We start from the raw sequence: 17,425 nt of genomic DNA on the forward strand, positions 1-17,425 counted from the left end.
TGGGCTATGGGGAGGGAGCAGCAGGAGGACAGACTGCGTGGGAAGGGGCTGCAGCCACCCCCCTGCACCGCAGGCCTGCTCCCAAGGAGGTGGCAAGATAAAAGCCCTTCCCAGCCCTCTGCAAAGACTTGAGGAAGCTGTAGACTGAGACTTTGCTTCCATGCCTTTAAGTAGGTTATTGGTACCAAGGGGAGCAAGAGCCTGTAAATTAACCTGTATGTTAATCTTCTTTCTGCCCACCTGCAATACCAAAGTGTGCAACTTCAGAATAATTGGGAAGGGACTCACTGAAGAGAGCTGCATCAGCAGGAGAGCCAGCCCCAAACTTACGAGGCTGAATCAACCTCGACAAGACTTGGTAAGGTCCTGGGCAATTAGTTCATGCCTTCAAACTTTTCTGCTAGACTCAGAGGATGCTTTAAAAGGCAGGCTAACATTTTTTCCTACACTTGCTGGAGTTTAAAAGGTAAGGCTCAGGGAAAACAAGACACGTGCCAGCTTGAGGTGTTCAAATTGAGAATCTTGCATATGTTTCAGCTGGGAAACAAGGAGGTTTGGGGGGCTGGATTTTACAAATCCACATGACTATTTTGTGGAGGTGTTAAGGGTGACTAATTAGAGTGCTGCAAAAATAAAGCTATCCAACTTATTTACAGTGTTCCCCTACACTGCCATGTGTCAGCAGGTTTAGCATCCAAAACTGTTCGCCGATAAATCCCTTCTGTAATGTGATGTCAACAGCAAACTGCATTACAGTGAACATCAACAGAAAACAGAAACACAAGTGATCTTCCTCACATTTGTAAGCAGTTTCATTGTGCAAATATCTCCTTTCCTACTGCAGTCTAATAAACATCTCTAAGATGGAAGCAGAAAACAGGTGAATACTTATCTCTGGTTTTGAGACTGAACTTATTTACAGGAATTTAAAATCTCTGCTGTTGTTCCTCTAAATTCTCTTTAATTCTGCAAATATCTTACTTATGCTTTAGGTTCTCTGCTTCAAAGCTACACAAGCCTGCAAAGACTCCAGGCACGTGCACTCGGCTGCATGCTCCAGGAGTGCGTGTCCCAGAAATGCATATGCATGAAACGAAGAACCAAACAGCAGGGAAAAGTGTTTTGCTCCATTTTCTGGAATGCCTAAAATGAAAACAGAGGAGGAAAAGAGACAATTTTGGCAGCATCTCCACATTTATGTGGACCATGAAATGCAAATCAATTTGAGGCTCTTTTACTAGTACAAGAAATATTCGGTTATCGAATGCGTTGTTCTCTGGGAACCAGACCTAGAAACCATCTTAATATTAACTTTGTTAGAATTTAAGTCATACTCTGCTGTTTTTTCCAGCACAAACACAAACACCTCCATCTCTGTCTGCTGCTCTCTCCCCACTGCAGGTTCCTTCACACCACCTTTCACAGCAGCAAACAGGTTAAAATCCAAAATGCTATTTACTGAAAGATCAGACTCAGAAAATCAGAGAAACAGGAGGAAAATAGAAAATGTACATTAGTTCATCCTTTCACTTAGCTTGAAGTAACTGCCAACTTGACTAAGGGTACCTTGCCCTGAATTGGAATAAGGACACTCTTCAAAATGCACAGAGAATTTAAAACATATGGATTTGAGCAGTTACTGCTGAGTTCTGTTCACTCTGTACAGTATTTAATGGTAAATGACAAGAGAGATCTCAGGAAGGTGATGCTGATTTCCACGCACACATGTCCCAGCCTGGCTCTGCGGGTTCCCAGCTTTCTCTGTCTGTTCCCGCACCACACAAAGGACACACTCAAACATTCCCACTTGTTGAAGACCACAAATGTTCTCACTGGTGTCCTACCTCCACTGTCCACAACCATACCTGATTTCAAAACATCACTGCAAGAAATCCCTTCTCCTGTGCACCTCCTCCAGCTATTCAGCGTGCTGTGGGAGCCTCTCTTACCCACCCTGCAAGACACCTCACTTGTTCCTCCAGATCTGGTACAGAAAAGTGCAGGCCCTCATCACACCTGAGAGGTAGTGATGGGAGACGACGACTAATCTGTTGCACTGTAATGGTGCTTAATCTGCCAGTATTACAAGAACCACCATGCCGTCCTGAGCTCCTTCAACCACAAAGGATAAAACTGGTTCTTTCTCTTCTGTCTGTGTATCCAGCAAAAGAGCTCCTAAACCCAAGAGGTGCAGAGGAAATGAACTCTCCTGAACTGTTGGAAAGGGTCATAACTCCCATCATGAGACAGACAGGGAACAAACATTTCCCCTCCCACGTTGGGAAGAGACCTATGCCTGTAGCTATCTCAGCATCATGTAAGCCTGTCCACAGCACTGTCAGCCTCTCAAAGCGCAGCCCTGAAACGATCTACAACATCAAATCTACTAGTTGCTTGCAGAAAGCAAAGCAGGTGGTGGTGACGCTACAGAAGACAGTGACTCTGGGACATGGTCTTCAAAAGTGGCCTTTGTTATTCCAGCCATCCTGTCGCTGCCACATAACATCAGTGACTACTAGCTGACTGAAACAGGAGTGTTGCTCCACAGGGAAAAGCTTCTGGAGGTAAATGCTGTGTCAGACTAGCTGCTTAATGTCATCCTTACCCTTCGCCACTGGCAACAGCCGCAGCAAGCTCCTGAGCCAAATGCCTCGTCCGCAGCAAACCCGCGTGCACATCTGCCTCGCGTGGTACTCGCAGGGTGGTCTCTGTGCTGTCTGACGCCGGAAAACAGCACTCACAATATGAATAATGATGCCTTAGCTTTGACCTCCCACTCTCCTAAATCTCGCATGGTTGGGAGCTATCTCATAATGCTTAACAAAATACAATAAAACTAAATCACAGCAAGCAGGCAAGTGACAAGCAATTAACTTAGGCAAAACTCTACAGCTGTTACAGTTATCGCACAAAAAGGGACAGCAAGCCGGTGCGGATGACCAAGGGTGCTGACGCTCTGCGGCTTGGCAGCATCCCATTCTGGAACCGCAGACCGGCAAATTCAGAGCAGCAGGTGCAGTGGAGACACAGACCCAGCACCTTGCACCAGGTCACAGGGAAAGCACAGATGGAATCAGATCTCTTACAGCATTGTCCCCACCTCATCCTGACTCATGAGTTTAATTTATAGGAAAACAAAGCTCTTAAACAGATTGCTTTATGTGCATGGCTAACAGGACAGAAACACACCCATTAAGTAAATGAGCATGATCTGGGCAGGCTTCTGCAGGGAAGCACCTCTTCGCAGAAACACAAGGAGATGATCAAAGGCTTCCTCCTTGCCTTGTGTTCTTTCAGGAATTCAATGGAATTTGAAACATTCTTGCTGCTGGAAAACATTATCAGGTATGCACATACCTCTAGTATTCACGTATATTTGTTTACCTATTTTTACACATGCAATTCAGGCATATTAACTGAAAATACAGGGCCTGACCATAAACTATACCAAGCATTTTAGGGCACTGGTCTCCAGGTGGGAGCATGTCCCTTAGAAATGCCAGATGCAATACTAAAGCAGAGAAGCAAAGCTGCACCTGTGCTTCCCAGCTCTGCCAGGGCCATTAGCTTGGCCTCCGCTCTGGCACTGCTGGAGCCCGAGTGGAAAGCGAGACGAAAGCAGTAGCACAGCAGGGTGAAGGAGAAGCAGCTGAGGCAGAAGAGGGGAGGGCTTTGTGTTTTCTGAGTGATCAGAGCCCGAGAAGTCAGAGTCAGTGTGGGGATCACGGCATTGGGTTGCTAACTTCACACCCCAGCAGCTTCTAACAACTCTGTCTGGTTTTGATATGGATGGAGGTTAAGAACATTCACCAGCTAATTCCCCACTATCAATAATTTCCAGGCAACAGTTCTAAGGGGACACAGTTTTGCTAAAAATAAACAATGCAAAGAGACATGACAAAATTAATTCAAAGTCGGAGAGTTTCCAGAGTTACCAAAACATCTCACAACCTCCACAGGGTAAAGCAAAGTTTCAGGTTTGGACCAAACTTTTAGTCTAACCACTAATTTGCTTTATAGGTTTTACAAGCCAGTAGTACACACAACATGAGAGTACATTTACTCCAACAGATATGGCCCCGCATTTAACTTACACACCATTCACCGAGATCTGAGTTGGGCTGTGGGTGACCTCAAAATGGCACATTGCTGTGTTCCCTCTTGTGCGTTGCTGAACAGCAGCAACAACCAGCGCCCATGGAAAGCACACAGAGTGCTCTGATTTCCTGCACCACACGAACTTTTGAACTGCAAGTACTTTACCTCCATCAATAGTCAGGACAGAGGAAAAAGAAAAGGCAGCATCAGCTAAAAAAAAATGCAAATGTGGCCATGTAAAGGGCTGTAAGCTGATAGCATTACCCAGAAAATGCCTGATCAGAAAATTCCCTTTGTTTGACAGCATGCTTTCCTGGAGGGCTGCGGTGAGCCACATGCAACCCAGTGCTCCATCGCGAAGGTGATTAGAAATGATAGGGCAGTAGCTCAGCTGTACTGTCCTCAACTCCTGCCAAGTAGAGGATGCCAAATTGCTGTTGTAAATAGCCCCTTTTAATGCCTTAAGGCCCTGGAAATGAAAGGCACTTTGCTGAAAGATCAGTGTCTGGTTGGCTTTCTGTCCCAGCACCAAACCTGCTCTGCCTGCGGGTCCGGTTGCTGCCTACACAAACAGGAATGGACCTTGTGGGACCAGATTTCCTTTGCAGAACTGCACACGCTTGCCTTTGCCCATCGTTCAGTACGTACAAATGTCCACCCAGGCAGGATTTTCATCATGCCCTAATGCAGCTCTGTCTAGTTGCCTACAGCCTGGCTAATTCTGTATGCACAGGACTGCAAACTAGACCTTCTGTCAGCTCACATGTTAAAATATTAGATAAAAACAAACACCATGTTACAGGGATTCAGATCCATACAAGGACACACTTTCAATTCCTGGGGTGCTAGTATCAGTTTGGGGTCATGTCTGACTCTCCCAGAGCAGCATGTAAACTAGTGTGCCAATTCAATTACACTGGCTTATTAGGATTAGCAGACAGCAATCCTCTCTGCACTGACACAAAAGTTTCCTGCTTCACATTTTTTTCTTTTCATGCGCTGCTCCCAGTTCAGACAGCAATGCTCAAGTCCCTTGAACTGTGAGGATTAAGAGTGCAAAGGCGTGCCAATGCTCCCTGCTGCATCATGGGCTTCACCTGCACACGATGAAACAGCTTTCCTAAGGGAAATTGCCCTTCCCCACAAATGCCATGCTGGTTCCCAACATTTTGCAGCCAGGGAGCGAACAACATTATCCTTCACAGGGCTGTGTGCGTACCCTACAGAGAGCAAGCCTCAGCTCACGCAGTTTGATGTGGTAAATCAGGGGCCTTGCCTGAGATTTCAGCTGATAATCAAAAAATCTATGGGGCTGCTGTGTAGCATCACTCACTAGAAGAAAGCAACAGCAGCCTGGGAAAAAATACCTGGGTGCTTGGCCCCGACCTGCAGGCAGGCAAAGTTAGAATTGTTGTCAAATCATTCAAGCTCCGCTTCTGAAACTGTGCTCTGTCTAACTGGCTACAATCTTGTTAACATAGCTTGTTTCATCCATATTTTCCTGCATATAAATTTGACAGGCAGAAACATTTATCTTGTCAGAGCACTAAAAGCCCCTGATGTTCAGTACTGATCTCTGGCATGCTGTAATTCGGCTCCCCCCCTCCGAGGTCACACTCTCCCTTTCCACTAAGTACCCTTCAGCAGAACGATGCAGGCATCTCTTGGGTTTCCTAGAAACCTGCCTCCAGCAGCACAACATGTATCCTCACAATCATGTTCTCCAGTAGCTGTTCTCAGCCACAATATAAAATGTCCTGTGCCTACCCATTGGCTTTTAGAGACCGTAGCTGTGGCCATCTATGGAAATTCTGGGCACTTCCCAACTAGCCACCCACAGAATGAGCCTGCGGGAAGAGGGTTTTTGTGGAGCAAGAGATAAGCAAACACTGGTGTGTGTGAAGAGCTGCGGCTGTTGAATATGTCAAGCAAGTAATGTTTGGATTGAGGAAAGCCAAACAGATGTAGCTGAGCTCTGCCAGGAAAGGATGGCTCTGTTACCCAGTTCGTGTCTTCCTTAAAACGTCCCCGCACCACGGCCAGGCCAGCTCCCCTGCTGCCTTGGGCTGCCTCCCTCAGCCTGCCCCGCAGGTTTGAGTTCAGCCTCCCGGGCAGTTCTGCTGTCCTGCCTCTGTCCGCTGGCACACAGTCCTTCCCTGCCTCCCCGCCAGCCACGCTTACTGCCTGTGAACTTTGCCTCATTTCTCCTGTGGTTTGTTTGGACTCCTCAGACTAGCCCCATCACAGCCTCCCTATCCCCATCAGTGCCAGCATGAGTTACATCCCCATTTTCATGAACACAGTTAGAATTTAACTGACCACTATCTGTACAGTTTTCAGTCCAAACCAAAGACATCACCCCACTGTGATGGCCACAAACACAGAATGGAGATATCTGGGCATGGCTTCCTTAATTTTTGACTCACTTATTTTGAAACTGTGGATGCAGTTTACACTTTTAACCATTTTTGATTTGCTAAGTACAATCCATCTTGCAATAAGTTATTCCCCTTCCTTCTGGCATCTCAGAAACAATAAAAGGGGAAAAACTGAACACCTTGCTTGGAGCCCTCAATATATTTTGGTTAGAAATGCTGCTGTGGTACCATATAGCTCTAACCTGCATTTCCCAGTCGGGTAAGACCCCTGCCATGCATTTTGGTACCTTACTGCAGGGGAGGATATGGAGTACCTAGAGCATCCTGCACCTGCTGGGAGACACCTCTTTGAGAAAAATGCAGAAGCTTCTTACCTTGCAAATAGCCATGGTATGAGCAGCAACATGACTCAGAGACCCTAAGCAGGTACCCAAACTTTCTGCATCACTGTACCATTACGTTCTCTGAGTAATGATTTTGAATAAGAAACACAGCACTTGACAACTTGACATAAAGACCCGTCCGGGTCTGTCCCATGCTGCAATGGAGGAAATACTTTAGCAGTCACACTTCTCTATTTGGTTCTAAAACTACAATAATATTACAAGCCAATGAAGTGTTTGGAAAGTTTTAGTGAATAATGACAATTATCAATTTTGATTAATGAAACATTTCAGCTAAAAAACCAAAACACTTAATTTTTGAAAAATTTGTAAATATTCAAGGTTTTTAATAAAGCTTAAATAAATAACAAAATAAACATTTTGATTGTAGGTTTATAAGTAGAGAAAGAAAACATTTTTATCCCCCCCATTTAACCAAAATCAGCATGAGTTTATAACTTGCTTTGGTTGACATTGGTCTGCTTTTTTATAGATAAGTTTTTCCTTAAAAGATTTGTATAACCCTAACTGACTCCTGTTTACATATTCGGTGATATTAACAACTGTAAAGCTGGGAATTGGCCAAAACCTCTGTTAAGTATTAAGTTCCAAGCTTTTCAGATCTACAGTGTTAAATATTTTCAACTGCAAAAATCCAAGTTCTTCCTAGTGCCCATTCCAGACATCAAATACCCAGTAACAGACACTGGACGAGCTGATGACGATAAAAGTTGGAAGATTACCAAGACTGGAAGTTAAAAGTTGGAAAATATCTTCTGTTTTACCCTTTTGGATTACTGTGGAGCAAAAAGAAACTTCAAAGCACTGCAGCCTACTAGCATGCAAAACTGAAGTCTCTAATCACCTCTTTTGTAGTGGGATTTCATGGCTCTGCATGGATGTGCTACACTTTGAGTGGCACATAGTACCCATACTCAAGGGCAGGAAATAAGCACACACGTATGCTAATGCAACATAACATATAACACACTATGTAATCTACTTTCCTCCATCCATTTTAATTTATTCCAAACCTCCAAGCTGGGTCTGACTACAGCATTTCAGGCAGGTGCTGTATGCCTGTGGGAAGCACTCAGGGACACACATAGCTTATTTTAATTTAATCAGTGCTTTCCACTCTTAAGACCAGGTATTTGAGATCACTCTGCCTCACTGCCAGTTGTATTTATAGGGAAGCAAGCAGGAAACAAAGCAAGAGGCAAGGGAAGAAATTTAGAGCTAGCAAATGCACAGGAGCTAAAGAAATTTGGGCTGAATGGTGGGGGGGTGGGGAATGGAAGCAGCCACAAGTCCATAAGTTCTACCCACCTCTAAGCAAACCCACATCCATGCGAGCTCTGGCACAGGGTTGCTGAGGACACCGGGAAGCAGGGTGCAAACAGCTCTCATGCCTCTGTGCCACCCATTGCAGGCACGTCCCAGCCATGTAGCTGGGATGTTTGGTACCACGACACCAAGCAGCCTCCCATGCACCTCTGTGCACTTTGGAGAAACAAAGTGTTTCACGCAAAGTGGCATATTCTGAGGAACACTTATTGGTCATCACAATTTTTCCAAATTGCTTCTGATGGAGTGCTTACATCAAACAGTTTTGTTGCTGAGTGCTGTTCCGTACAGCCGTTACAAAGACAATTTCTTGGAAAAAACTGCCTGTCAGACCCTCAGTTTTCAGCTCAGGCAGCTGACCACATACCTGACCTGCCAGACTGCATCAGGTGATGATCAGAAAAAACTAGGGAGAGAAAATGAGATGTCAGTGCCGTGTATTGGCTCTCGGGCACAGCCAGGAGAAACCAAATCAGCCATTTCTTCCATTCACTCAAGCACCTGTAGGCTCAGGTCTCCGACCAGGGGGATGGATGCTCTCCTTGCTCTAGAAGGAAAACGGGTGGGGAACTGAGATCTTCTCTCCATTAACAAAATACCCAGGACACAGGGTTGTATGGTCAGAGTCTTTAGGACACACACATTTGTTCACAACAGTGACAGCTGTCAAGTTTCTTTGAGGAGCAGAAGCAACAGAAGGGCAACTTTCAAACCTTTTCTTTCTGCCAAACATGAACAGATTTTTGAGGGGTAAATGCAAGTCTGTTGCTCCTCCCAGATGAATTTCAAAGACCTACTGCGAATAAAGCCCTGGTAAACAGCTTACAAGAGTTATTTTGTAATGGTACGTACTGGGCAAAGTAAATACCAGGGCAGCTCAACTGCCCAAATCTATCACCTCCATTCTGCAGCTGTAGGTCTAGGGCTGAACAGGACCGATTCCTTGAAACACTATTGAACCACTTTTTCTCCTTTTGAGTGGAGAAGCAGATTGTTGTAGCACAGGGAACTGAAAGGGCACAGCCATGACCAGCAATCTTAGGAGCTCAGGTCAGTCTGATATTCTTGTGAAGACTGACGAGTCAAGCAATGTTGAGTGGTTTCCTGGTTAAGTAAACCACTTAAAAATCCAGCTGATCAGACACAAAATATGATGCTTTTGGACAATAAGTCATTTCAAAACAAACTTTCCCTCAAAACAAAGTCTAGAAATTGATCACTATAAAAATGGCCCAACTGACATTTTAAGCAAAGTGAATTCCTGCTGTTAGCTCTTGCAAAATTAAACAACTGTACTCACATTCAACAGATGCAGATTCCCAATTGAAAGTGGTGCTGCTTTCTGCTAGTGCAGTCAGGGTAAGAGCTGGGGCCTGAAGCTCTAAGGCCAACAAGATTCGGGTATTGAGAAATATTTGAGTTTTATTTCACTTCCACTGTGCGGGGGGCAAAAGACAAAAGAAAGAGCAAACGTAGCTTATCCCTTATTCCTTGATTTTCCTTTTCTACTGTAATTGAATTTGCCCACAAATGGCAGTGTAACCATCCCCACTGCACACTACCACAGAGATATGGAAAGCAGTCAAAACAAGAAATTCCCCCTGCTTTAGCAATCTGCTAATCCGAACGTTTCCATGACAAATATGGAAATGGCTGATTCTAGCCACGAATTTGGTAATGATTGGCTGCAGACTGTAAAAAACACATGAAAAACCTTTATTTCTGCAGCTAGTTGAAACCAGAGATGTATTTGTGTGTGCATTATCTGCTGTGCTGGCCCCTCTGCCTTTTAGTGTTGTTGTGGTTTTGATTTCTTTTTCCCTAACTCATTTATTGTTTTATTGCTTATGTTTGCTGGAGGATATACAAGCAACTGAAAATTCTCAAGCCCATCTTAATCTTGTATCTAAGCGCTAACTGCTCATGTACTAAGAGAGGACCAAGCACTCCTCCCAGCTTTGTTGGCGTTTGGTCCATACTGAGCTCTTAATGTTTCTTCCTGTTCCCAGTACCCTCAAGTCCTTACATCTTTAGGTTTTTAAAGTGACCGTAATCCCAGAGCCAGAGGGTTGGTGAGGTTGGAAGGGACCTCAGAAGATTGTCTTGTCCTATCTTCTCCTCAAGGCAGGGTTAACCACAGCAGCTTGCTCAGGACTGTGTCCAGTGGGGTTCTGAGTATCTCCAGGGATGGAGACTCCACAGTCCCTCTGGGCAGCCTGTTCCAGTGTTCACTCACCCTCACAGTAAAATTTTTTTCTTATATTGAAGTGCAATTTCTTGTATTTCAATTTGTGCGCATCGCCCCTTGTCCTGTCACTGGGAACCACTGAGAAGAGCCTGGCTCCATCACCTCTACTTCCCTGCATCAGGTATTTATACACTCTGGTAAGATCCCCCTGAGCCTCCTCTGCCACTGGCTGGACAGTCCCAGCTCTCTCAGCTTCTTCCCATATGTCAGATGCTCCAATCGCTTAATATTCCTCGTGGCGCCTCAGTGGACTCAGTCCAGTAAGTCCCCACCTCTCCTGTACTGGGGAGCCCAGCACCAGCCACAGCACTGTGGATGTTTCACCAGTGCTGGGCAGAGAAGCATCACCTCCCTCGACGTGCTGGAGATGCTCTGCCTAGCGCAGCCCAGGAGGCTGCTGTCCCCCTTTGCTCGGGGACCCCTTGCTGGCTCACAGTCAGCTTGTACCCCAGGACCTCAGCCAGGCTCCGCTAGGACCCCAGGAACGCTGCGCAGCTTTGCTGGTCTGAGATATAAGCAAAGCAAATGTGGTAGAAAGAGGTATTATCTTTTACTAGGGCAACTCAGAATGCTGGAAAAGGCAGACAAGAAGAATCCCAACAGTGAATGAAGTTACAGTGCCATCAATTGAGATCAGAGGAAATAATTTCTAATGAAATGTACAAATAATCTGTGGAAATGCCCCGAGCCACTACTGAAGCAAACAGCACAAATCTCATAGACTATCCAGGGACACTCCAGTGAACAGGGAAAGCTTCTCCAGCTTTACTGATAGGATTGCAAATCTAAGATGTAGAAATCTTTATCCCGCAGGACAGGGCACGTGGCTAATAACCTGCCTAGAGAAAATGCCCAATTATATTGGATTAAGTTTTCACATTCAAGCCAAACGAATGATCTCCTCCTCTACAAACCCACAACACTATCCACTCCCAGAGACAAGGTCTTGCACTTGATGGACCACTGCTCTCAACTTTAAGGCAATTTCTGTGCTACTCTTTCCTTTATTGATTCAGGCTCCCCATTTTCATTAAAACAAGGAATTAAATCTTGTACTCTTGAACAGCGCTACAATATATCCTCAAGCATTGCTGCTCCCAGCTGGAATAACTGAACCAGCCACGAGTCCCACTGCCAGCGCCCCAGACCCAGCCACGAGCGGGGTGTGAGGGGGAGCAGTGGGAGCGGAGCCGTGTCCTACACTAGAGCTGGAAGGATTCCGCACAGGCCACTTGAGCCCACCATGCCAGGATCCACCACGTGCTTACTGATATTAAGCAAGCTCTGGAAACTCCTCACCTTAGACATGACCTGTTTATTTTACCTATTCTTAAAACAATATACATGCATGGTTTTTGCTTCTCGTTTATTACACCAAAGATAAGTAGCTTCAGATACACGAGTGAGCTGCTTAGCTAGAAAAGGCTACATAAATTGTCTTCAAACTACTTGGAAGAGCACATATTTACCAAGATGACAGTGTATTTGCAGAGGGGTGGATCTAGCCCTGTTATAACTATTTCTTCAAGCCCTTGTTTTAGCAGCAGTATTTAACTCCTACTTAAATCGTGAAATATTCAAATAAACACAAAGATAGATATAATAAATAATAGTAGATGATAATCTAATAATAAAATAGATAATAAACACTTTACTCAATAAAAGATAGACACAACAACATCAAACGGAGCAGTTACACCCAGGCATCGTTGGCAAGGTGCCCTCTGGCAGAAAAGGCAACCCGCACAGCTGGCTGCATCAACAGCCATGCAGCCAGCACTGGGACGAGTGATCCTTCCCCTCTGCTCAGCACTTGCGTGAGCACATCCAGAGTGCCGTGGCCAGTTTTGGGCTCCCCAGTACAAGACAGACGTGGATACACCAGAGCAGGGTCTAGTGGAGGCCACCAGGCAGGATGGCCTGGGGCTGGAGGAAATGCTGAAGGAATGGGTGGGCAACACTAAGGGATCCATCATGTAGTGATGTTTGACTTCTACTAACTATTTAGCTCACAGACAAAGAATAACTTCAGATTGTATACAAGCCCAGCACATATTAGTGTGTTTCACTGCTGACAAGGTGAAGCGCTCACAGTCAGTGCAAAACACACCTACCAGCTCAGAGGCATGCGTGGCAAACATGCCTCTGTGACTTCCTTTTGGAGATCTGGGGGATCCTCTGGGCATCGGTCTTGAACATCTGCAACTGACTGAAGTCAGCTGAAACCAGCAGCACGTTGTTGTGTAATGCTCTTTCCTGCCAGGTAAATAGTGACTAAAAGGTGTGAAATTCTGTACTGGCTTTGAAAATAGCCAAGAAAAACAAAGGAATTTCTTCCAACTTGCTGTCTCCAACTGGGTGCCCTGCTAACCAGCAACACCACATGGATAACACATCAGAGCCAAGAGGAGATAGCTCTGGGAACACAAGTTTTGATAAATATAGCTGAACAACCACTGCCAGCAGGCATCAACAAGATTGAATCTCACTGTAAATGTTCAAATGTGTGACCAGGTGCTGGATTTTTACTGCTCATGAACTCCAACAAAAAGCAATTTCTTCCACCCACCAGAGAGTTCAGCCAATCACAAGACAACAAAGTAGTAGAGAACAGATACATTCAGCCAAAAATTATCTACGTTTAGTGGAAATCAGATCCAGCTCCCAGGTTTCTGGCAGGTGGATAAGACAGCCCTTGGTGTCACAGCAGCCACTATGGCAGCGCACTGTGTTCAGCTCTCATGTACTTCACAGTGCCTAAACACAACTCTCACAGCTTCAGGTGTGACTCAGTGCTTAGACAATCATACAGTTATGCTTGCATTATAAATAATATCATAAACATTCCAGACGATTGTACAATTATGGTTGCATTATAGCAGCACAGAAAGGTAAATTGTAAAGCATGTACACGCATTTCAATGTAAAATTTTATTCTACCCTACCCGTCTTGTACCAGGAAAACAGAATTTTACACTTGCTCACAAACTTGCCACAATCCAATCCCCTGCACAGCCCTTCCCCATTTCTCCTTAGAGTGATTACTTGATGTTTGATATTTCCCAAGACAATTTTTAATTTAAATTGCTAGAAAATCCATACCAACCTGCAATTCAAAAGTATAGATATGAACTGAGCAACAGATCCAGTGGAAATAGAGACCTAACCTAGAAATACTGAGAGACTGTTAAATGCAGAGGTTCTGGCAGGGAATATTTCCAAACAGCAGAAACACTTGCTGAAGTTACAGAGTCTTTCTGTTTTCTAAATAATACTCATTCTGTATGGTATGGACGTGCCCCTGACAGTGCTTTTAACTTTCTGCTCACCAGCACCCTGGAATTTTTGAATTAAGCCTGAAGGAAATTGAGCAAAGCTCAGGCAAACACTACACAAACCAGACCTGAAAAAATCAGCATTTCACAGCCGGTATTTATAGATTTAAGGATTAAAATCCCTGGAATTGCTGCTTACTTGCTCATTTTTCATGAGCTTCTCCTCCTCTCCTTCTTTATGAAACACCCTAATTTTTTTCCCCTCTCGATAATCTTTATAAAACACACATCATTAGTACTGCACACTTAGTGCTGGATTACTGAATATGCAACACTGACTCTAACAATACTTTCTGAGACAGAAACCACAAGGTATTGGGAAGAATTTGCTGTGTATCTGAATCTTATTCCCTCCTCAATAGGTTTATACAACATGGGATTTGGAAATAAACAGGTCTTTTCTGCAAGTGCTCTGCATATGGAGTCACTGAGTTTCTCATACATGCTTGTACGAAGGATTACAGTATTTCAGATGCTTTTCACCCCCAAGCCCCTCCACAGCAATTTCCTCATGCCCACACGTTTCCTCCACCACCTCGCATCCCACTCTCCTCTGCAAATTACACCTCACATAAACATTGCTGGGTTACTTGCAAGTGGCACATGTTCATTTTCTCCTCCCTTCCTAATATAAATTTCTCTCCTAGCAAATATACAGAAGGGACAGGAAAAGCAAAACAGGAGGTCTTACCTTTTGATGGTCTTCTTTGTTTCGTTTGTAGAGAAGAGAACGTACCCATTACAGCACCCATTGCAAAAGCTACTTGTGAGTTTTTGGGGAGGATTTATTTTGGCTGTGGGTTTTTTGGGTTTTGGGTTGTTGTTGTTTTTTTTTTTTATTCTTCTCACCCCACCCCCCCACCGCCAGTGAACAAAATCTATGTGAAATGCCCCCAAGAACAAAACAAAACAGAGGAAGTCAAGAGAAGAAAGAAAAGAAGAAAGGAGGAGGGAAAAAGCAAAGCACTGCAGCTCAGCGTTCAGCAAGCGTTAAGCTTTGAGGGTTTTTTTTTTTTTTAAGTCAACACACATGCACTGACTCACAGCCGGCTGCACTGTTATTATTCAAAACAGCTCCCCATCAAAATTTAAATGCTAGGTAGATTCCCTCAGACCAGAGCTGGCAGCAGATGCATCAAAATATTTACTGGAGCACAGCCACATAAACACACAGGCTAATTCTTCCTCCCGTTCCCTTATGGCTCCAACCAGCAGCCTGTAGGTCTAGTGAGGGAGCATCAGTGCATCTCTTCCAGTGAATACTAAACTGGAGTCCTGTAGACATGCTGAGGGTCTCAGGGGGGAAGCCAGGGCTTTGGGCTGGGTACCAATTCGGAATGAATGGAAATCTTCTGAGTGGGAAACGGTAGTGAGCAAGGCATCAAAGCCCCAGCTGCGCGGACTGCGTGCTCCTGCTAATTAAGAGTCTGACAGAAAGGTAGGAAGCAGCAATCTCTAACAGTCTTCTCAAACAGAAAAGTCAGGGGAAAATAAGTAAGCGCAACAGGGGAAACCAGAAAATTTCACTACAATCCTTTTCCTTTGCATACTTTCTCATGCACTAGAAGCAAGACAGTTGCTAACAACTTATTTTTCTGCCAAGTATGTATGCGCATATCCTTTTTAAGGATGTTAAAACAACAAACCATTGAAGCTAAATTGTGCAAACATCCAGTGGCTCGGAGGAGGTAGGACAATTCCCAGCATTTTCTTCAGTTCTGTCATATTTCAAAAAATCAGCTATGCATCTTCTTATGTTTTCTCAGAAGGTGAAATAGCAAGTGCTCAAGTACAGAAAGAGTTAAATATACCTAGGCAGCTGTCAGAACCAGAATTAATTTGCTATTTGCACACGGTGACTGAGATTAAGGCGGCATCTGTGCAAATACTGTATTTGTCTAAAGAAATTCATTTTACACCAGAGACCAAAGCACCTTGTCTCAACAGGTTTCCCCAGCTTTCCTCTAACTTTGCAGTAAAGATTTCATCAAACGCAGATCCCAGAGCCCCCAGGATCAGAAGCTGCACAGCATCGGTGTCCCTGGAGGTTAAAGCCCTGTGTTACCTTCTGCTCACACGCTGCCAGCAATGCTGTCTTTCATTCACAGGTGTATTTGCATCCCTAGTGTATACCAGCAAAGAGCTTTCAATTAGTTGCTAGTTGCAAAAGGCATTACACAAAATAATTTGGGGTGGGTTTTTTTTCTTGTTTTCTTTTTTTTTTCTTCTTGTTTTACAACTCAAAACACAGCAATTAAACTTTTTCTGAGGAACATCTGAGGTAAGGTCCTGTTTAGATACCAAAGTCCTAAACTGAAACATATCAGTTTGCAGGCAGGTGCCAAGTACCTGAGACTTGGGGCACACAGTGCTGCCACTGTCATCGTGGGGGGAGCCTGTCCTGCCTTGTGCAATGCTCCCTGCCTGCCCCCAGTTCTTCCCCCAGGCTAGCCACGGCTGTTGTCCCACAGCCCCAGGGCTAACAGGCTTCTCCATCCACCTGGATCCAGATGGGGGTTCCTCAGACTAAGGTGATATCCACAAGGCACTGAAAAGCTGTTTGAGATTCTTAAGCTTTTTTATTTAAATATTTATATTTATTTTATTAATATTTTATTTGTGTTTACACATTGAAATGTTAGATAGGCTACAGCACGCATGTGGAAAATCACTGCTCTTGGTATTTGTGCACACAACAAAGGCTGGAGGATGATTAGAGGCCATGGCAGTTGTGCCCTCACGTAACAGTGGCTGCTTCATGCCATGGTTGCTGGCATGAGAAACCAGCAGGTGAGGACGTGCCTGGATTTCTCATTTCTCATGCAAACAGGGAACAAAGAGAGATGGTGGGGCTCCTGTTTGGCAGGCTGGGTTCGCACCCCCTTTGCCACCTCAGTGATACATTACTACCCTTACTGGACGTGGGTGCCATGACAGAGCCTCCACAGCTCTTGGGGCAGCAGCTGTGCTGGATCAGGCCTTCACTGGTGGGTGAGGGCTGCGGTGGTCCTGCCTCCCTGCAGCAGGAGGTCTCAGTGCCACCTCTGGACTTCTCTATTGGCATCAAGTCAGCTAAAAGCATCCTACCACAAAAAGCAACAGCTGTCAGTGGGACACTGTGCTCCCCCGTCCTCTGCTCCCAGGCATGGTCTCTCCAAGACATCAAAAATGGAAACCTCCTCAATCTAGGCAAAGTTGTCACTAGCAGAAGTCAATGAGCTGCAACTCCTGTCACATCATCCACTCGCAAAACCACACCTGAGTTGACTCATGTGAGAGAAGGGGAGTCACTGATTGTGGAGTCTGTTTTCCGCACGTCACATGCACTGGGGAAAAGTGTGTTAGACACCGAAGAGGTCCAAAGCAAATGGTCGCAAAGAACTACATGGATTATCATAAAACCACAGAATCATTTAGGTTGGAAAAGACCTTTAAGATCAAGTCCAACTGTTAACCTAGCACTGCCAAGTCCACCACTAAACCAGGTCCCTAAGTGCCACATCTACACCTCTTTCAAATACCTCCAGGGATGGTGACTCAACCACTTCCCTGGGCAGCCTGTTCCAATGCCTGACAGCCCTTGTGGTGAAGAAATTTTTCCTAATATCCAATCTAAACCTCCCCTGGTGCAACTTA

The 17,425-nt window shown here is 44.9% G+C and overlaps 1 protein-coding gene across 4 annotated transcripts in view; it reads right to left on the minus strand.

Moving 5' to 3' along the window:
* Window positions 1–17,425, minus strand: part of KCNIP1 (potassium voltage-gated channel interacting protein 1) — a 463,655-nt gene that overhangs the window by 281,862 nt on the left and 164,368 nt on the right. Inside the window, exon 1 of one of the 4 annotated variants that reach the window (XM_069773042.1) lies at window positions 14,481–15,117. The exons of 2 other annotated variants lie outside the window; for them this stretch is intronic. Coding sequence is in view for 1 of the 2 variants with exons in the window: in XM_069773041.1 (XP_069629142.1) it covers window positions 14,481–14,541 (61 nt within the window). In the remaining variant the exon portion in view is untranslated. Of the gene's footprint in view, window positions 1–14,480; window positions 15,118–17,425 lie in introns of those variants that run through there. One more of the 4 variants, XM_069773041.1, reaches the window with a different exon arrangement.

The sequence above is a fragment of the Haliaeetus albicilla genome, chromosome 27 (genome assembly GCF_947461875.1).
Source record: "Haliaeetus albicilla chromosome 27, bHalAlb1.1, whole genome shotgun sequence".
Classification (NCBI taxonomy): domain Eukaryota; kingdom Metazoa; phylum Chordata; class Aves; order Accipitriformes; family Accipitridae; genus Haliaeetus; species Haliaeetus albicilla.